The sequence below is a fragment of the Nicotiana tabacum genome, chromosome 15 (genome assembly GCF_000715075.1).
Source record: "Nicotiana tabacum cultivar K326 chromosome 15, ASM71507v2, whole genome shotgun sequence".
Classification (NCBI taxonomy): Eukaryota; Viridiplantae; Streptophyta; class Magnoliopsida; order Solanales; family Solanaceae; genus Nicotiana; species Nicotiana tabacum.
Genome location: NC_134094.1, coordinates 119,835,674 through 119,856,158, shown reverse-complemented (window position 1 = coordinate 119,856,158; position 20,485 = coordinate 119,835,674). Strand labels below are relative to the sequence as shown.

The 20,485-nt window shown below is 35.1% G+C and overlaps 4 protein-coding genes across 6 annotated transcripts; 2 read left to right on the top strand and 2 right to left on the bottom strand.

Moving 5' to 3' along the window:
- The first annotated feature begins 359 nt into the window (after window positions 1-359).
- Window positions 360-1,720, top strand: LOC107791272 (uncharacterized). Its single transcript, XM_016613300.2, has 2 exons — window positions 360-685; window positions 1,143-1,720. Exons 1-2 carry the CDS (start codon window positions 548-550, stop codon window positions 1,302-1,304), a joined length of 300 nt encoding a protein of 99 aa, XP_016468786.1. The 5' UTR covers window positions 360-547; the 3' UTR covers window positions 1,305-1,720.
- A 130-nt stretch (window positions 1,721-1,850) lies between these two features.
- Window positions 1,851-5,246, bottom strand: LOC107791271 (hydroxyphenylpyruvate reductase-like). Its single transcript, XM_016613299.2, has 2 exons — window positions 4,762-5,246; window positions 1,851-2,622 (listed from the first exon to the last, which is right to left on the bottom strand). Exons 1-2 carry the CDS (start codon window positions 5,182-5,184, stop codon window positions 2,104-2,106), a joined length of 942 nt encoding a protein of 313 aa, XP_016468785.1. The 5' UTR covers window positions 5,185-5,246; the 3' UTR covers window positions 1,851-2,103.
- Window positions 5,247-13,762: 8,516 nt separating this feature from the next.
- LOC107827082 (uncharacterized) lies at window positions 13,763-17,151 on the top strand. Of its 3 annotated transcripts, none has more exons than XM_016654145.2 (3): window positions 13,763-13,873; window positions 15,133-16,235; window positions 16,483-17,151. In XM_016654145.2, exon 2 carries the CDS (start codon window positions 15,224-15,226, stop codon window positions 16,232-16,234), a length of 1,011 nt encoding a protein of 336 aa, XP_016509631.1. In that variant the 5' UTR covers window positions 13,763-13,873; window positions 15,133-15,223; the 3' UTR covers window position 16,235; window positions 16,483-17,151. The 3 variants fall into 3 exon arrangements, with proteins under 3 accessions (XP_016509631.1, XP_016509630.1, XP_075087293.1); XM_016654144.2 differs by having other exon boundaries at window positions 16,366-17,151; XM_075231192.1 differs by lacking the exon at window positions 16,483-17,151 and having other exon boundaries at window positions 15,133-16,323.
- LOC107827083 (hydroxyphenylpyruvate reductase) lies at window positions 16,599-18,655 on the bottom strand. The gene is made up of 2 exons (XM_016654147.2): window positions 18,215-18,655; window positions 16,599-17,222 (listed from the first exon to the last, which is right to left on the bottom strand). Exons 1-2 carry the CDS (start codon window positions 18,635-18,637, stop codon window positions 16,704-16,706), a joined length of 942 nt encoding a protein of 313 aa, XP_016509633.1. The 5' UTR covers window positions 18,638-18,655; the 3' UTR covers window positions 16,599-16,703.
- Window positions 18,656-20,485: the final 1,830 nt, after the last annotated feature.

Below are 20,485 nucleotides of genomic sequence, written 5' to 3'. Positions count from 1 at the left end.
ATTTACGACGAATCCTCGTATGGATAAATTTTCTCAAGAAACTTATTTACAATAGAGTATTAAATGAATATTTATAATATAATATATTTATAACAAGATAAACTTCCATTTCTTAAGTTGCGAGTGCTAATAAAATTTGGGTAGCAAAAATGATTTGAAAAACATGGATTATTTTAGGCCTCACCAAGTTTATCCCCAACATAGTTATCCACATTATGGAATGACGTAGAAAGAGAAGAATCAAACAATAGAATAAAGTTAAAATTGTCCTTAAAGTGAGGAGGAACACGACACTGAAGTTGGACTATGTGCTAACACATGACTGCTTATCAATTGTCTCCTCTACATTTGGAAACTTGCATTTAAAAACAGATTGGGATGACCAATTTTTTTTATTTTTTGGAAAGAGCCGAAAAAACCAAAAAAAGAGAAGGGGAGCTTCTTTCCTCAATGTGGGTTTTTACCCCTAAAGTAAAGCTAGCTACATATTGTTAAATATACTAAATCCAACTGAGATTTGAGAGTGTAGGTAGTAGTAGCAAACACCATGTTAGAAGGCAAAGCTCTGATTGAAGATACAGATATGCCAGTGAAGATGCAGATCCAAGCCATGGCCTGTGCTTCTCAAGCTCTTGATGTTTATGATGTTTTAGACTGCAAATCCATTGCTGCTCACATTAAAAAGGTAAACTACAATCACTTTCTATCTGCAAAGAGTTTTAAGTTATATAAACCGTTAGTCCAATAGCCTGTCTTATTTTCAAGATTACAAATGTTATATTTATATTTTTAATAGTACAAATCTCACGTTTGAAGAAACCTTAGCGTAACTGGTAAAATTATCGACATGTGATCAGATTCGAGCCTATGGAGACAATCTGTTGCAGAAATATAGGATAAGACTTCGTATGATAGACCTTTGGGGTCGAACCCTTTCCTCGACCTCCCGCATAGGTGAAGCTTAGTGGACCGACCTTTTATTTTTTACAAATCTCATATTTGGATGACTTGGTAGTGTAAAGACCTGTGCTTTTGACACCCACTTACCCCTTCTTGATTTCAGCACATGTGGGGTTGAAAATTACAATCTTTTTCATAAAAAAAAGTACAATTTTTCCTGAGGTTTTGTGCTTTGTATGCAGGAATTTGACAAGAAATATGGAGGTGGATGGCAGTGTGTGGTGGGATCAAACTTTGGGTGTTTCTTTACTCATACTAAAGGAACATTTATCTATTTCACCTTGGAGACTCTTAATTTTCTCATCTTCAAAGGAGCATCTTCTCCTCCCTCTTCTCCTCGATAGGGGTTATTTGGCTGCTCAAGAAAAGAAGAAAATGAGGAGATGTAGTTACTTTTAGTTAGGTCATTCTCTTGTTCATAACCCCCCTTTCCCTTTTTGACTTCAATATGTTTTCTTTTTTACTACTTCTGAATGCAAGATGTGGAGATCTAGGTAATGAGAAAACCAAGAAGTTTACATGAATGAGAAGACTGCCCCGCTTAAACTGGATTTTCTTCCTTTTCTTTTTCTTGCCACCCTGAGCCGAGGGTCTGCCGGAAATAGTCAGAGAATTACGTGTACACTATCTTTCCAAGACCCCTTAGTTGTTATTTTTTTCTGGCCACTAAAAGCTGTGTATGCTTCCAAGAAACTGTAGTTTTTAGTTAGTCATGTATCCATGAGTAGATTAATGGAATGATTGGTGTTGCTCTGCTCAATACTACCTCTCTGTCTACCAAGAATGTCTCATTTACATGAAGTGGACTGGCCTGGAATATGAGGGATTGTGATGAGATTGTGGGGGGCAATTGAAGTGTTTGAGGCTCTATTTCAGATTGGTACAATGTATTTGTGATATAATGACTCACCTCAGTTTCAAAGACAACCATGTACATTCAGAAAAATGGCCAAAGCTAACAGGCCATGAATTTAGATAAAATTACTAAATATATCCCATAATCAATCATAAGGTTTTCTACAGATACAAGCATTGTAGTTTTTCATCATCAAACAGAAATGAATACAATTCCAGAATCTTGGAAATTGCTCAATGTGTTCAAAGATATTATAACTCATGCTAAGCACTGATGAATGCACATGTTCAGAGCACAGGAGTCAACAATGGTTTGTGAAGAAACTGAGCTTCCAAGTTTGCAACAACAAGGTCAGCCATGGCCGTGCAAGTTTCTACTGTATCACTTGCAGCATGGGACAATAGAACAACATTCTCAAGTCCGAACAATCGTTCAGGAACATCTGGTTCCGTCTGATAAACATCAAGACCAGCACCGCCAATACGACCTTCAATCAGTGCAGCTACAAGTTCAGATTCATCTACATGTGCACCTCGTCCTATGTTGATTAGGATGCCCTTTGGACCTAATGCATTAAGCACTTTTCGATTGACAATGTGTCGTGTTTCTTCAGTCAAAGCACATGCAACAATAAGGATTTCAGAATTTGCAGCCAAATCGACCACATTAGAGTAGTATTTGTAGTTTACGTTTGGTTTCTTTGATCTGGAGTGGTAGCTAATGGGGCATCCAAAAGCTTCAGCTCTCTTTGCTATTGCTGAACCAATTCTGCCCAACCCAATTATGCCAACCAATTTACCACTGAACTGAAAAAAAGAACAGTGATCATTTGTTTAAAATTAAAACAAAAAAACAAATGAAAAGAAGAATTTAGCATTTAAATTTTATCATGAAAAAGAAGAAAAAGAAAGAAAGAAAGATACAGGTCCAATGGAAGTGCATTATGTTGTACTGTTTTACATACTTTGAGGCCTCGAGATGATATATCCATACTATTTCAAGACTCAGCAGACATCATGACAATAGGGGGTTGCTCATTTGGTCAGCACCCCCACCTACAACTCGAGTCACCAAATGAGCAATAGCTCCTAACGAAGGGGGATCAAAATAAAAATCAGACATCATAAAAGCTGCAAAGGAACTCCTATAAATACTAACACTCCTGTTATAATTCATTTTGTGATGTATAATCAGCAAGGTGGTCTGCTCTGTCTAGATCAAAGTGATATACGAAAAATACCTATAATATTGGTTCCTGATTCATGGTGCTAATTTATGAAGCTGAGGCTTCTCATTCCATGAAATTTGAAATGGGAGACAGACTATAACAATCCAGAGTAAAATTTCCAATTTCCAAGATCTAGACATAATAGTGTAGTGATAACCAGTGTTATCAAAGGCGAAAAGCGCAAAAAAACTCTAAAGTCCGTTGGAGCTTTAAGCGCAAAGTGCAAATAAAGCGTGGGCTTTAATGAAAAAAGGCGCAACGGGAGAAAAAGTAAAAAATATGCATATAGTCCAAGACTAATCATTATAAGCATGAATAACAAATATATGGACAAAGAAATTGAAAATAAAAATCACGATAAAGTGAAATATCAATTGTTTAAGGTCGCATTATCAGGATTACACTCATTGGCAAGGAAAAGTGTGTCTTAAAACTTTGATGCGACACTAAAGCGCACACAAAGCGAGGAGAAGCGCTAAACGTGTTTTGAGCCTCACTTCAGGGCTTAAGCGCGCCTTTGACAACACTGGTGATAACATAAACAAAACTAATGAAAGTCCAGAATTAGCATTCTTCAATTAGTGTCAACTATAAAATCAACACTTCATCAACAAAGAATTGCCAGAAAGCAAGGTCCCAAATAAGGAAAAGCACATTATATTGTGTCTGTCCTAAAAGAATTGCCAATGTTCAATTTCAGCGAGCCAAGTAAATTACTTGACCAACAATTTGCCAAGCAGTTTTTTTATATATGTACATGGCAAAAAAGATTAATCTTTAACTTAGTTGATTGTGAAGTAACTTAACATTTTACACAGCATCCCATTTACCCCACTAGATTGTGATGTCTGAGTCCAAATACTGCTATACTTAAGCTATGGTGAACATATTTTGGGGGGTCTTTCCCTCTGTTCAATAATCATAATTCCTAACCATGTTCAATTTTAGATGAAGGATAAGATCATCACTGTTCAAACATTGTGAATATGTTTCAATGAGAGATATGCAGTATTCGCAACCCTCTATTCCAGCAAGTTCATTTTCCTTTTTTGCCCCAATTCTTGGAACTCTCTACCAGTGTCATTAAAAGACATTGTTTCTTCACTTAAAGTGATGAAGGGATGCGAAGCCATGCGCTTTAAAGAAATTTATGTTTCAAATGATGGTGCACAATCTGACCCCAACTAGAATTGTTCGTCTATTGAATCTCAACTTTGAGGAGTTTGATTAATATCTGGATCTTTGTACATTAGATATTGAATTAGTTATTTTAATTGCAATTTAATTCTTCTCGCTTTTCGCTCATGAATGAACCTCGTCGTTTGTGTCTTGTACAGCCACTGCTCTCTCTTCTAGATGAATTCAAATTTGCCCTTTTTCCCCGTTATAGAGGATTTCACTTAACTTATTGTGTCATTTCATTTCTTTGATTTCAGAGGAGGTCACGGGTTCAAACTACCTTTTGCAAAAATCCCTAGTGCATCGGGTTGACTTTTTTTGCCAAGGTATCATTCAATCAATCAAATAAATCTCAATCCCAAACTAGTTGAGGTCAATTATATAAATTTTCAGTATTCATTTCGCTATATTAAGACCCTTAATATTTAGACAAATTCATCATAAATAAAACTACTACTTTTTTGTCATACAAATCATATATTCTCAATCTCAAATTAATCGGGGTAAGATAATTAAAAAAATGAGAAAACGAAGGAACCTTAGTTGTCAACCCAAAATCGCCATTTTTCCACAACCCGCGCCTCACAAACCCATCAGCAACACAATTTTTCCTCAAAGTCGTTAATGTCAGTCCAATTGCTGTATCCGCCACGTCATCCGTCAGCACATCGGGAGTATTAGTTACTCTAATCCCTCTTTCTTTACATTTCCCCAAATCAATCTTATCTAAACCCACACTGTAAGTTGATACGATTTCCAAGTTTGGCAATGCGTCAATGAGCTCCGAGTCAGCACCGAAAAATGCGTTTCCGACAACTGCTCGGACTGAGTCGCCGTTCTGAGTCAAGAACTCGGCTTTGTTAGGAGTTAACCAGAATCTGAAGAGGTTGAAACGCTTGTTGAGTTGTTCTTCTAAGTAGGAAAACATTGGACATGTCATCAATACTCCCATTTTCTCCATTTTTTTCACACTAGTTCCTGGAACTGGGGAGCAGCAGTTGTTGGGATTATTAGGAATCAGGAAAGAAGTTGGTTGGGCTTGTAGAATGGGCCTTTTACAAAACAAAAGAGTTTTTTACCCGCTTCATCCTTTTTTAACTATTATTTTAAAAAATAGCATCATTTATTATTTATTTCATAAAAAGTATTTTTTTTCATTATTAGCATATTACAAAAATTAAGCCCAAATAATTGAGTGGGTATTTTTACCTTCATATACACTATTTGAAGCTTTATTACCCTACCTACTCAAGTTTTAATTTAATTACATAGGCATATATAATTTACCAATTATATACATTTTAGAAATTTAATGAGAATCAATTAATTCCTATAATCTCGCTAACGTACATAACCCACCCCCCCACCCCACATCCATACCCCCCACGATTCTGTACTTTCTCCCTCCATTAACGCTCTCTTCCATTTTTGTTCAAAAATCTTTTATAATCTCTCTCAGTCTTTCTGAATTCTCTCTCAAAATCCTACGAAATTAGTAACAACTTAAAAATTTTCTTCCCTTACAATGAAGAAGAAAAGAGTTCAGAAGAATAGCCCTAAAAAAGCTAATGTTGGTGATATTCCTACTTTTGATTTGGGTGTTTTCTTACAGGATTTACCCAAAAAAGTAGTGAATTCGACACATGCAAAACCAGAGACAAAGTCCAAGCTTTTTCCTCGTAAAGATAGGGCTAAAGATCGAACAAAACTCAAGCATGATAGGGATGCTAGTGAAGCTGCGACATCTGCTAAATCAGTAAAGCGGAAGGGCAAAGAAATTGCTCGTGATGATGATTTCGTCGAAGAAGAAATTATCCCGAAACCTGCAAAAAAAATTAAAGTTTCTCCTACTGTCAAACCTTCAAAAAAGAAGAAGGTTCAAAAATCTCCTAAAATCATACCCCAACCGTCTTTAGAGAAGGTAAAATTTTAGTAGTTACAATTTTGGTTCTTTTTTTTTAGTTACAAAACATGTTCTCATTCTCGTGACTATACCTATTTTTTGTTTTTCTGTATTTGTAAAAATTTTATCTACATTGTGTATATTTGTTGTTGGTTATCAACGTTTCTATATTTTCCTAGAAATTGTAGATTTCTTGTATATTATTCGAAATAATTTTGTTAGGGAATGTACTACATGATTTAGTTGGTTTTATTGGTTATTATTTGCTCTATTTGTAGATGTTAGTTTTATTTTCTGTAAACAAATTGTATATATTATGTCTAGTTGTTAGTTCTAATTTCTTGATCTAAACATAATTTTATCAGTACATTTTGTAGCTTAAATGTAGTCCGTTATGTTATATGTGTACTAATTTTATAACTTACTTGTATGCAATGTATTAATATTTTTCTGACTGTAGCTAAAGTGTAGTAGAATTGTGATTATTTTATTTTTTGATCTTTAAACAAATTTTATTAACTTATTATTTTTTTTGGTGCAGAATCGAACATTGTTTGCACCACATGATGTTGATTATGGCATCGCTAGGTTCCAGACATTATCTGACCCTGTTGTTCCTGGACAAATCAAGGTGTTGTTGTCTTAAAATGGGTTAAAGTTGTTTAAGAAGACATGTTTTGGGCACTTTCTTTCCATGCCCAAAATATGTATCCAAAATCAGGCAATTCACCTTCTCATGAAGTATGAATTGAACGCATCCGGGTCTCTTTTTTTTACAGCAGAGATAAAGGGTGAGAGGATAAACTTTGGGTTGAGGGAGTTTGCCCTTATCATGGGCCTTAGATGTTTTACAGAAATAACAAACTTTGGTTACACAACTAAGTATGACAGTAAAACAACGAGGAACTATGTTTCGAACAAGGAAAAAGTTGAGAAGTCGTACTTGAAACAAATTGTAACCAGCCGTAGTTGGGTGAATGATGAGGATGCAGTCAATCTGTGTATTCTCTATCTGATAGAATTCTTCCTCTGTCCTTCAGAGAAAGATAATAGTCTGATTGACCATTTTAGGTTCTATTTGGTGGACTTGGGGCCGTATGCGAATTTCGCATGGGGTATCGAAGCTTATACACAATTGCCTCAGTCTGTTAGGCATAATCTGAATCTTTCTGTGCATGTTTATCTAATTCGAGGTTTTTTACTCGCTATGCAAATCTGGTTGTATGAGTGTTGCTCTACAGTCAACACTGATATAGATACAAGGGTTGGTAATTCGATCCTCCGCATACTTAACTGGATATCTAATAAGGGTAAGATATGGATTTCTGCATTGGAAGAGAGGATGATCAAACCATCATGGATCAAGGTACATGTTTTTTACTTCTGGATAGACAATATAATACAAATTATCTACACATTTTATACATATAATGACTAGGTCCCTCGCATTTTTTTCACCCAGTTCACCAACATGCTTGAAGCCTAAGAAGAGCTTTCTAGAATGACTTTGCTAGACAAAGTTGAATACATCATTGAAGAAGCTGAAACAAAGGCTGAGCATCCGACAGATGCTCCATCTCCATCTGGACATAAGCAGGCAACGGGAATAGATGACAAGAAAGATATTGTGAAACAGCTAAAAAAAATTAAGAAAAGATGTTGATAAGGTAACATCTTAAGATAATCCTTGCTGGTTTCTTTAATTTATGTTATGCAAATTATTTATTTAACTCTTTCTATTTTAATACGTAGGTCGGTTCAGAACTTGGATTGTTCAAGAAAGATGTATACTTAATTCTTGATTTTTAGTCTTTTTTATATATATCTGTAGGCCTGTAATTGTCAGATACATTATAACCATTTTTTGTTCTTTAGGTTTTTCAAGAACTAGGTAGCATTCGATTGCTACTCAATGATTCCATCAAGTCTGTGTTACATGCAATAAAAAGTCAACATGATACTAACATTGAAGCTAAGGTTTCATTCGAAATATATTCATTTTGGACAATAATTTTTACCATGTTTATGTTTATATTAGCATTCATAAAGTATATAGCCAAACAAATTCTGCTTGTAGTTTACTGGCAGTTCTACGAAAAATGATGAGCATTACAAAGAAAAGAACAAACAACAGAATCATGGCAGTAGTGCTAAACCAGTATTTGGCAGCAACAGTAAAACGTGTATTTTAACAATTTTAACACAATTTGATGATAAATAATCTACATTATATCTACATATAGCCTAAATTACCAACAAATAATCTATATTATATTTTCAATTGTTGTCTTAGATACAGAACACATGTCTGACATTCAAAATGAGGAGAACGTTCCTATATCATGCCCTGTGTATGTTGCCTTATCTTCTCAACGTTCCTGGAAAGCATGCCAAATCCCCTTTTCTCCCTTATTTCAGTTCTAGGGGAAGCACTTCTGTTGGACCTCCTCAAATTTTCAACATCAAGCATCCATTTACTGGGGTTATTGTCGACGATGTTGATCCTGACTTGTTGAAAGAATTCAATAAGTGGTTATATTTAGGTACCGACACAGTTTCAAAGAGGTTAGATTATATAATTTTTTCATATTATCGAGTGCATACAATTTATGGATTTCCAATTGAAACTACATAATAATTGTACTTGTTATGTCTTTAAATAGGAGAAAGGTATCTTATACTTTAAAAGATAACCAGCTCAAGCCGTGGTCTGGGTTTGATCTTGGAGCGGAGAAAGTTGATAAAAAGGATTGGTTTTATACTTTGGCACATCTCGGGCAAGTTTTCAATAACATGGTACACACATACCCTGACATAATTTAATGATTAGCTGTAGTATTCTGTTATTTTAGAAATCTTAAGATTTTTTGTTTGAAAATTATAGTTAAATTGTATGAAGCATTGAGAAATAATGAAATCTATTTTTTTTGCAGCACATTAATGTTATTTTATACTAGTTGAGGAAGAGAGGAAAGTATGGTCCTAAAAATAAAATACGGTTTACAACCACCGACTGTATGTTCAAGACTAGAATTGAACAAATTTATGAGAGGTACATTAATGCTCCTGCCGATAAGAAACTTGTTGTTGTCAAACCCCAGGACATCGTATCAGAATACATATTGGGGATACCAATTACTTGCAAATGTTGCATGGGGCAAAGTTAATTTTGTGATTATGCCCATAAACATTGTGGAAATATTTCATTGGTTGTTGGCTGTGTTTGACATTACCGATAGGGTTCTATATGTTTATGATTCTATGGTCTCTTCGCGAAATCACAAACTTGTTGAATTTATTGTCGACAAATTTGCTATTATGATCCCCCTCTACTTGTCATGCACTGGCTTCTATGGCAAGCGTCCAGACATCAACTATAAGAACACAAAGGCATACATTGAAAAGGTGCTACTAACCCTCTTGACATTCAGTGGTTGGTCGGTAAGATACACCAACAAAAAGAGGGATCACTGTATGTTCTATTTTACCTCCTATCTATTTAACCAATTGTATTTTACATTGAATGCTAAATCTTTTCCCCTATATTTTTTGCAGTGACTGTGGTTTATACGTGGCGGCATTTGCAGAATATGTTAGCATTGGAGAGCTATCGATTTCAAAGGAAGATCTTTCTGATATTGATCAATACCGTAGACGCTATGGAGCGCTCCTTTGGGATTATGCTAGGAAAAAAATAAGAGCTTGATGCAATTAGTTAAAGTGAGGTGATTGGCAGATTAACAAGAAGAAAAGGTACACCAGCTGTGAACGAGAGAACATAAGTCCGGAAAAAGAAGAATTAGTTGCCCTTTTCAGTAGAAATTTTGTAGTTAAAGTGTTTAGTTGTAACTGGATTGTAGTACAGTTGTAGACATATTGTTTATTAAGAACAAGTCAGTTGCAATTTATTTGTAGCAGATTTGTGCTACAATTATTTTACCTTTTGTTTTGTTATTTTATCTAGAATTCTACTACTTAGAATAGAAAACATATATTTTTTTTGTTGAAAGTTGTTAGTACTTGATATCGATATTGGTACTATATAAGTTCTTTACAACATAACTATAATTATGTCTACAACTGCTATACAAAAATACATAATATATTCAATTTAAGCAATGTTGTTGGGAAAGGCTAAAAAGTAATAAATAAACACAGTATTTGAACAAAACAACTACAAACCAATTGCATTAAGAGTTAAAATCTGTTTATCAAACATTCATTATATGAGACAATCTTTATTCAAATTAGCAACACAATTACACCACAACTATTATTTTTCAGAACATAACAAATACAATTTCATATGTCTTAAATGACAGATTATCATCAACAATACTCAGTAAAAAATTCTTTAAACTGTATCAATTTTTATTTCCTTTTGGGAGCATTACTACAAGATCTTTGGTCATGCCCTTCTAGTCCGTAGTTGCCATATGAAACCTTGTACTTCTTTGCATTTACTTCATCATATAGTTTGTATCTTTATTTTTGAGGTCTCCCTGGCTCCCTTTCCCCAGTAGGTGGCATTACAACTTCTTTAGCTATATGTTGTGGCACATTCCATTTGCTTTCATCAGGCAACAGATCTACTGGTATTTCATAAGTCTGCAGAAGGATCTCCCTCGTGTAATAAAGAGAACAATAGTTTTCACTAGACTCGTTCTTGTGCCTCAAAGCCGCCAAAGCATGTGGACAAGGAAGTTCATCAAGCTGAAATTATCCACAACTACATCTCTTTTTTTGAAGGCAAACAATGAAGCGCTTCACACCATCTATCACAGTATGGATGTAATCTGTTGAAGCCCTCACCTACAATTTCATTACAAACACACAACAAGTTGTCAGCAACATATACAAAATAAAATAACTACAATTATACAATGACATTTCTACAATTATCAGTATATATTTAGTTTGATGGAATCAATTATGTGATGTTATTGGCTATAACTTACTCTCTTCTTATGCGATAATGTCATGTTGTCCTCCAACTCTTTGTTGTATTTTTTCCTAAGGTATGTGAACGTACCATTTGCATTCCATAATGTTTCATTAGTCCAACATGTACTCTAATGGTTCTACTACGGGCAACTCTCTTGCATCTTTAGTTACCGTATTTAAGGACTCTGTAATATTTGATGTCATCGTCCACGTTCTGTTTATCGTAACATATACCCGAGACCATATGTGATAGCCAATATCGTATAGGTATGTTTTAACACATATATGTCGATCTCTTCAATCTTTGACATTCTTTCATTAAATTCATCAAGCGTGTATAATCGTGGCATGGCAAAGTACAATTCGCTTAACTTTAGATGACCCTTCTTTATCTTTGACCTTACATTTGTCCAAATATGCCACATGCAAGCATAGTATGGCATGCGGGGTATAAACAATAAATATTGCCTTCAAGATACTTTTCATTCTGGTCCGAAACAACACACATATTTGGTTTTTCACCATATGCATATTTGAATTGCTCAAAAAACCATCTCCACAATGCGTTATTTTCTGAATCAACAACGGCGTATGCTAGTGGTAATATTCTACCTATCACATAGGTAGCAAAATTAAATTCAATTTCTATAATAAAACTTGAAAATATAAAAAATACAGTCTCAAAAACAACTTTATAACAATATTTTTACAATTAATCTACATTACCTGTTACATCCATTGTGCTAACTGTTAGCATGATTTCCCTATATGCCGACTTCAAAAAGGTGCCGTCAACTACTACAACTGGCCTACAATGCTCCTAACCCTTGATGAACGTACGAAGTGCAACAAATGAATACAAGAAACAGTCATCTTCAGTCTTCTGCAATTTCACTACCGACCCCGGATACGTTTTCTCTAGAATATACAAATAACTCGGCAAGCGACTGTAGGAATCAACAGGATGACCTCTCAAAAATTTCAAAGCCTTTTCCTTTGCTTTCCAAGCTTGCATGTATGTTAAGTTCACACCATGATCCGACAACATGTCAGTTTGTATGTCTTTTGGTATGTATATTATCTTAGGATCCGCATATTTTGGCATCACCATGCTGCCAACTACCATGGCAGTAGGTTTGCATTGCATATATATGTTGTCCATCAAAGAACATGTGTGCAAGTTGTTGAATTTTCGAACATTGAACAATGCTGATTCATTTATGCTGGCGGACTTGAAGTGCCACATACAATTGTCCCCGACACATACGAGGTAGTAGCTATAGAATAAAAATAATTCAAAAATGTTATGCAAATTGTAGCTATAGAATACGAGGCTATTTATGCACGACAACATGTCTTAAACAATTTATATACAAAAAAATTACAACTTATACACAATATGAATTTGACAAATAAAATATTCCTACCTTCTTGCACTAGACCTTTTCACCCTAAATTAAAACTTATTCATGACAGAATAGTGCTTCATTGCATTGATAATTGCTTGCTTGTCTTGGTAAACTTGGCCTACTTCAATTATATTTGGCGTATGTTCTGTTATGATGATACTTTCATATTCCATAATTGTCGGAGATGTTTGCATATCAATCAACTTCATTATTCCTGATACTTCTCCAATTGTGTTACAATTGCTTGACAATTGTACCATGTTAGTATTATGATAATCAGATGAACCTGCACTCAATTAAAAGTATAGTAATTCAGACGTCTATATATTCATGTGTTCAATATTTGACAGAATACTTGTAGAGACATAACAGTTGAACTACATTTGTTATGTAGTATTATTGTAGATAATTTATAGTAAAATTGTAGGACACTTGAAATTGATAAACATCAGCACTGAAAAAATAAAGCAAACCTGCAATTGTGCTCGCATTCGACATACTGCATTCCAAATCGAAATCATGCACTGTTATACACAACGATTATACATTCCTAAGTTTTTGTTTTCCTTTTGTGTCTCCATATACACTGGAACTCCCATATCGTTCCGAATTTCTATTGGAGGACAACGTTCATTGACAGTGTATTTGATTTCGATGATTTTTGCTGAGGTATCGATCATTAGATGCTCTGCAATTGCGGAATTCAATTGACTATAATTTGAATCTTCATTGACTACAATTCCATCAACATCAAAATCTTTGTATCTCTCAACACTATCCCACTGACCATTGAGGTGAAGCATAATTGCTAATTTTGACATTATGTCACGAAATTCAATTCAATTGTAGCTAATTATTTGCAGTTGTTTTCTTCAAAACCTTTGTTTGTGGAAAATCATAGGAAACCAGAGAATAGAAGGATACTACAGATATGTTGCCTTGATTATGGTGCGATGATAACCAGAGAAAATCTGCATGATAGAAGGATTCTACAAATATGTTGCCTTGATTATGATGCGATGATTGCGTCAGTAAAATCTCTAATTGAAATATAAGCGATCCCAAAATTCCACGTCTAAATAAGGAAGAATATCGCAGAAAGGAGTTTAGTTTAAATAAATATATATTTTTTGTAGCTAAAACGTATGTAGGTCGGGTAAATACCTAAACTTGAACATTTTTGGTAATAAGGTTTCAAATAGTGTATAAGAACGAAAAAATACCAATGGGAAAAAGGGGCTATTTGTGCACAGGCTCACGCATATTGGCCCAAATCCAACACTATTTACATTAGTATTTCAGTTTTGGACTTTATACACAAACATTTCCTACTCCTGCTTCGGTTCCTCCAATGGCGAACTCCTTGTAATCTCTTTCTGCGGCGAAATTCAGCTGTAAGCCTGTAACTTTAAGCTCACTTCTTTCTTTCTTTTGTTCTATCTGTATTTCTCTTTTTGTAATGAGTCACAAAGATGAAGTAATTTTTTTTTTGGGTAACTCATAAAGAAAAAATATTATTGTTGGAAGAAAAAGGAGTTTCTAATCATTTTATCAAATCATCCGATAAAGAATTGGGTTTTTCTAATTATTTAAAGTGCCTCATGTATCCAGTTTTTGTTATCCAAACAAGTTAGTATGTTTGAGAACTTGATATCTTTAGCAACTAGGAGTCTAGGAGCAATAAATTTCCAGTTTCAAGATTATTAGTATTTCTCCATAGGGATTTGTTTGGCACTTTTGGCCTTTTGAGATTAAAGCTAAGTGAACTTTGTCCATTATTTTGAAACATATATTTTGATACGAGGAGAATTGCAACTAATATTTGAGTCTGAATCTTTTGGGGAAAAAAATTAATCTTGTCCGAATTTAGCTCAGAGAATTAATCAATTTGACTCCTGATAAGCAAACGTTGCCAAACAAATTGGGACTGAGAGAGTAAATATTAGTGAGTGCAATGTAACAAATTGTATCATGTATAGAATATGAACAAACAGATGGTTGAAATTTATGGATGATAAGAACGGAGTAGTGCTAAATAGTTGGCGTCGGGTTTATGGAGAAGATAAACTAATGAATTTGAAACAAATAGTGCTGTAGAAATCACTACATTCATTAAAATGAGCATGAGATCTTAGAAGACAAAGCATTTAGTATTGGAATGAAATAAGTACAAAATAGAGTAGAATGGATCCACAGGATTTGTGTAACTAATTGAGGTATGATCGATTGATTGATTTATTAAGTGGATACAAGTCACTTGTAAAGTAAGCAATGGAATCATAAGTGATTATTTTTGTTTCTGACAGTTTCAAGAGATTATATTGGTATATCCATGTTCATGTTTTTGCTGGATGTGAACTTATCTGCTATTGGCACTAGCTTATTGATTGTGTGCATTTAGCTGCTGTATTGCTCGTTGTTTCTGTCTTGGCCGTTGATCTCTGACGCTTTTACCATCGCCATATACTCTTCTGCTGCTGATTCACGTTCTCTTATATCTTGTTGTCATTCATCATTTTTATGCTGTCATCATATGTAGTTAATCCTCTACTATTTTTTTTAAAACACTGCTCTTTGTAGGTGTAGAGTAAAAGAAAGTTCATAATTAATGTCTTTGATTGCGCGGTATGAAGTTTCATTATTTTGTCTACAGGTCATTTGGATTAGCAGGATAAAACCATCTTTTGTTGCCTTGAATAACTAAGTAACACCTGGTGCTATTTTGAAACGAGTACATAAACATTATGAGAACAACATTATTGAGAAAGAAGGGTATTAACATTTATTGGAAAAATTACAGCAGTCTCTGCTCTCCTAAGGTGAAAGCAAATGAGACACTTTCGTCAACAACATTACCCTTGTTTAGCAGCTCGAACAAATACCCTGATGAATCCACTCAGTCTAACTACCCTCCTCCTCCTGATCCTATACCGAATAGGCCCTTAAGAGCTGATTCCAGAAGGCCCTTCAATCCACCCCAAAGACAACGCCCCAGCAGCAGCAACCCCACCCATTCTACAACTTTTAGAAGACCTGGTGAGAATAATGAAAATCAAATCGAGTGCCAGGATAGCCAAGATTTTCTGAAAAGGTTTCAGCTTGGATTTGATCGTAAAGATGAAAATCCAAACACCAATCCTGCACGGAGTGACACTCCTGCTTCCGAGTCACCTCCAGCTCCACCCGAAGATTCAGATGAGATATTCAAGAAAATGAAAGAAACTGGCCTAATACCCAATGCTGTAGCTATGCTTGATGGGCTTTGCAAGGACGGCTTGGTCCAGGAGGCCATGAAGCTCTGTGGTCTGATGCGTGAAAAGGGTACCATACCTGAAGTTGTTATCTACACTGCTGTGGTACAAGGCTTTTGTAAAGCCCACAAATATGATGATGCTGTGAGGATCTTCCGGAAAATGCAAGGCAATGGCATTATTCCTAATGCTTTTAGTTACAGTAGCTTAATCCGGGGGCTCTGTCAGGGAAAGAGATTAGAGGACGCCCTCGAGTTTTGCTTGGAGATGCTGGAGGCTGGACATTCCCCCAACATGACGACCTTTGTGGATTTGGTCGATGGGTATTGCAAAGAGAAGAGTCTGGAAGATGCCCAAAGCATGATTAAAGCGGTGAGGCAGAAGGGTTTTATCCTTGATGAGAAAGCTGTTAGGGAATATTTGGACAAGAAAGGGCCATTCTTGCCGCTGGTTTGGGAGGCAGTACTGGGGAAGAAAGCTTCACAGAGGCAATCTCTCTTTTAAGGTACTTTTTTTCAAATGGAAATTCTAGCGTTCAATCAACATTTGTATGAGTATTATCATGTTATTCAAAAATTTAGTTTCGTAGATCCTATTTAAACTGTTGCCGAATATAAAAGCTTTGTACAAATTAGGTCATTGCAAGAACTTGTTTAGTTAACAGTATTGCTTCAAGTTTGAGCCATTTCTCATGGTTTGCGTTAGTGGCTTTTGATGCAACAAGAAAAATCTAATTCTCTTGGGAAGTGCAGAACCGATCAAGTCTATTGCAGACCTGGCTTTTGATGCAACAAGAAAAATCTAATTCTCTTGGGAAGTGCAGAACCGATCAAGTCTATTGCAGACCTCCTGATCAACATGGCAACAATTTTACCAGTTACACCAAGGCCCCGTTACATAAAGGGAAACAAAATTTACATCAACATGTAGCTAACCTCCAGAAAACCATGACAAATATATGTTAGTTACATTCCTAAACCACTGGAGTTAACAATGGTTTGTTCTGAAAGTGAGCTTCTAAGTTTTCAATAACAATGTCAGCCATTTCCTTGCGCGTTTCCTCTGTGCCACTGGCTACATGAGGCAACAGGATTACATTCTCAAGCCCAAATAACTGCTCAGGTACTTCAGGTTCATTCTCAAACACGTCAAGGCCAGCGCCTCCTAATCGACCATCAAGAAGAGCAGATACTAGTTCTTTTTCGTCAACATGAGGACCCCTTCCGATATTGATAAGAATCCCTTTTGCACCTAATGCATCAATAACTTCACGGTTGACAATGTAACGAGTTTCAGGAGTTAGTGCACACGCCACGACCAGGATCTCACAGTTAGTAGCCAACTCGACTACAGTTGGATAATACTTGTAAGTTGTATCTGTTTTTTCTGATCTCGCGTAGTAACTGATTAGACAACCAAAAGCTTCTGCTCTCTTGGCAATTGCTAAGCCAATCCTCCCTAATCCTATGATACCAACGGTTTTGCCACTAAACTGCAAAAGAGAGAACGACGAATCAGGTAAATGCTAGTGTATATCACTCTGCTCAGATGGTTATGCAAATTGGTCACAGAATATTTACTCCTGCAAGTTCTATTGCCCCTGGAGAACAGAGAAAAATTCCATATGTCCCACAAATTACCTTTTGAAGCGCCATGAGTTTACATTAAGACAAAGATGATGTACAATAGTTTTTACAACATTAACAAAAAAACCAAAAAAAAAAATCAAAGTGTAATCCCACATGTGAGGTTTGGGGAGGGTAATGTGTATGCGAATCTTACCCCTACCTTGTGAAGGTAGAGAGGTTGTTTCCGATAGACCCTCGGCTCAAACAACAGTGAAAATAAAATAACAAACAGTAGCAACAACAATGCAATAAGAGCAAATGACACAACATGTAATAATAAGGAACCAGGAAAAAACAAATACAAAAATATAGTATTAGTACTACCGGTAAGACTAAGAGACACTAACAGTCACCTATTAGCCTTCCACCCTAATACTCGACCTCCATTCTTTCCTATCGAGGGTCATATACTCGGTAAGTTTTTCCAACATCCAGAAACAGAAACTCCAACATGACAACTTATAACTAAAAACAAAGCCCACGTCGCACATAACAGGTTGATTTTGACATTTCATTCAGAAGAGAAACTGAATAAGCTGAGAAATTGCTGCTTAATTGTCACTATGCTAAAAACGCCAACAGTTGAGTCATATTACACTTAATGATAACTGATATGGGCAAATCTACAAAAGGGAAATTATGTTATATTGTGTTCTAAAACAAACATGAATACTTCAAGATTCAAGAGGAACATGTACTACATTGAACAACTTAGCCATATACATATCGCCAATGAGATAATGAAGTTTATAGACATATCACCAAAGGATCAAAGGCTGGAAATATTGAAATAAAGGATATCTTAAACTCTCAAATCAAATATCGTCATATAAAATGAAATCATTGGAATACAAACCTTAGAAGTCAACTTGAAGTCACCAGCCTTCCACAATCCCTTCTTAACGTAGCGATCACACTCGCAAATCCTCCTAAGCACAGCCAACATTAATCCAATAGCAAGGTCAGCAACATCATCAGTTAACACATCAGGTGTATTTGTCACTCTAATACCCTTCTCTTTACACTTGTTCAAATCAATCTTATCTAAACCAACACTGAAACTGGACACAATTTCTAGCTTAGGCAACGCTTCGATAAGTTCAGCATCAGCACCAGCAGCAGCATTGCCCACGACAGCGCGTATTAAATGCGCGTACTCGTTCAAGAATTCTTTCTTGTCGGAGAAGTTCCAGTAATGTAAGAGGTTGTATCGCTTGTCAAGTTCTTGTTCTAAGTATGATGACATTGAACATGCCATTAGTACTCCTATGGTTTCCATTTTCTTGTTCTTGTTTTTCTTCGCGGAAGACTTTGACAGATTTCTTACAACTTATCTTTTGATAGTAGAATTTGGTGGCTCTCAGGCCTCACTGGTTCTTATGAGGGATTGGCTGTATCACGTGTACAATCATGTGAATTATATATTGCCTTTCTGTTTTCTTCCCATTCTCCCGGGCAGCCCAGTGTACTAAGCTCCCGCTATGTGCGGGTATAAGGAAGGACCGGACCAAATGATCTATTGTACACAATCATTTGAATTATATATTGCCTTTCTGTTTTCTTCCCATTCTCCCGTCTAGGCAGCCTGGTGTACTAAGCTCCCGCTATGTGCGGGGTATAAGGAAGGGTCGGACCAAAGGGTCTATTGTACACAACCTTACCCTGCATTTCTGCAAGAGGCTATTTTCATAGCTCAAATCCGTGACCTCCTGGTCACATGACACGTTCTCCTGTCTATAACTCTATATTCACCACAAATAATTGGTTAATTTCAAGAATGATCACTTAACTTTCATTTTATTGCATTAAAGTTATTAAACTGTTTTTTGTAACAAAAAAGTCATTAATTTTGCCTAATATTTTAGAAAGTAACTAAACTTTTTTTGTACTAAAAAGTCTCAATTTGTCTAAGTATCACGTAAAGTCATTAATTATAAGCTCGCACAAGAAGGTTTTACATTTACTAGTATACTAAGATAAAATTGAATGATTTTTTTATTACAAAAAATTGTTTAATATTTTTTTGAATACTTAAGTGAGGTTAGACTGATTTTTTCATGCAAAAAATAGTTTTAAACTTGAGTGTATTAAAGTGGAAGTTGAATAACTAAAAAAAGAAGACAGTGGAAGCTCCAAAGTTCCTTGTTCTAATAGCCGCGCGCACACTTCTTATGGATATGGGCAGATTCATTTGCCGATAACTATATATCATTTGCGACAAATATTGTTTCCTTCTTGTCATCTAACTTATGGTACAGGATAAATTTCCTTGTGGTGGGGATGATGTAATTGCAATATATATATATTAAGGGACTAATAAAATTTAAATGATGAATAAAATGCAATATATGTTAAGGAGGGACAAAAACGATCGTCAAGAGTACATCTTTTGCATGTCGGCATGCTACAAATTTCAATTTTTAATTACTTATTGTTATTATTATTATTTTTTATTGGAGTACAAGGAATAGAACACCGTATATAGCAATGAGCAAGCAAACCAAGAAAGAGGACAATTTTGGAACTTCTTTTTCTCTTTCTTATTTTATTTGTAATAGATAATAAAAAAAATAGTTATAAAGAAAGTCAAATAACTTATTTTACTAAAACTAAATATTTATGAAAATAGAGAAGTTACTCAATACGTTCTTATTACTGATTTATTAAAACTCAACCTGAGCAAATGTCCAATTATTTTCATGTGAGGATCGTCAAAATGGTATATATATATATATATATATATATATATATATATATATATATATATATATATATATATGCCAGTTCTATAAGGAAAGGGTATACTTGTCTTTACATATATATAGCAAGGGCTTATTAGTCATTACAAGGAGGAAGGTTAGTTACGGTTAGTTACACAGTTAAGTGGTTTGTTAGTTGAGTTGTTAGCTAGTTGATCTGTTATAATGGAGATCTTAAAAGAGGAAATCTTATTGTATAAACTTCAGTAATACTCTCTCTTTTCTCTCTTCACAATGGCTTACTTTTGCAGCAGCCATTGCTTCTTTCTGTTGCTAATAGTCTTGTATTTTTTTTGTAATTCCTAATTCTGCTAAGGCGCATGAATTTCCGCATTTTTATTCTTCCATATACTCCCTTCGTTCCAATT

Bases quoted from the DNA above. Each gene is read 5' to 3' on its own strand.
- LOC107827082 (XM_016654145.2), top strand. From the start codon at position 15,224: ATGAGAACAACATTATTGAGAAAGAAGGGTATTAACATTTATTGGAAA.
- LOC107791271 (XM_016613299.2), bottom strand. From the start codon at position 5,184: ATGGAGAAAATGGGAGTATTGATGACATGTCCAATGTTTTCCTACTTA. The intron at 2,623-4,761 runs GTTCCTTCGTTT...TCTTTTTTTCAG, and splicing joins ATTTTGGGTTGACAACTAAG to TTCAGTGGTAAATTGGTTGG.
- LOC107791272 (XM_016613300.2), top strand. From the start codon at position 548: ATGTTAGAAGGCAAAGCTCTGATTGAAGATACAGATATGCCAGTGAAG. The intron at 686-1,142 runs GTAAACTACAAT...CTTTGTATGCAG, and splicing joins TTGCTGCTCACATTAAAAAG to GAATTTGACAAGAAATATGG.
- LOC107827083 (XM_016654147.2), bottom strand. From the start codon at position 18,637: ATGGAAACCATAGGAGTACTAATGGCATGTTCAATGTCATCATACTTA. The intron at 17,223-18,214 runs GTTTGTATTCCA...TCTCTTTTGCAG, and splicing joins ACTTCAAGTTGACTTCTAAG to TTTAGTGGCAAAACCGTTGG.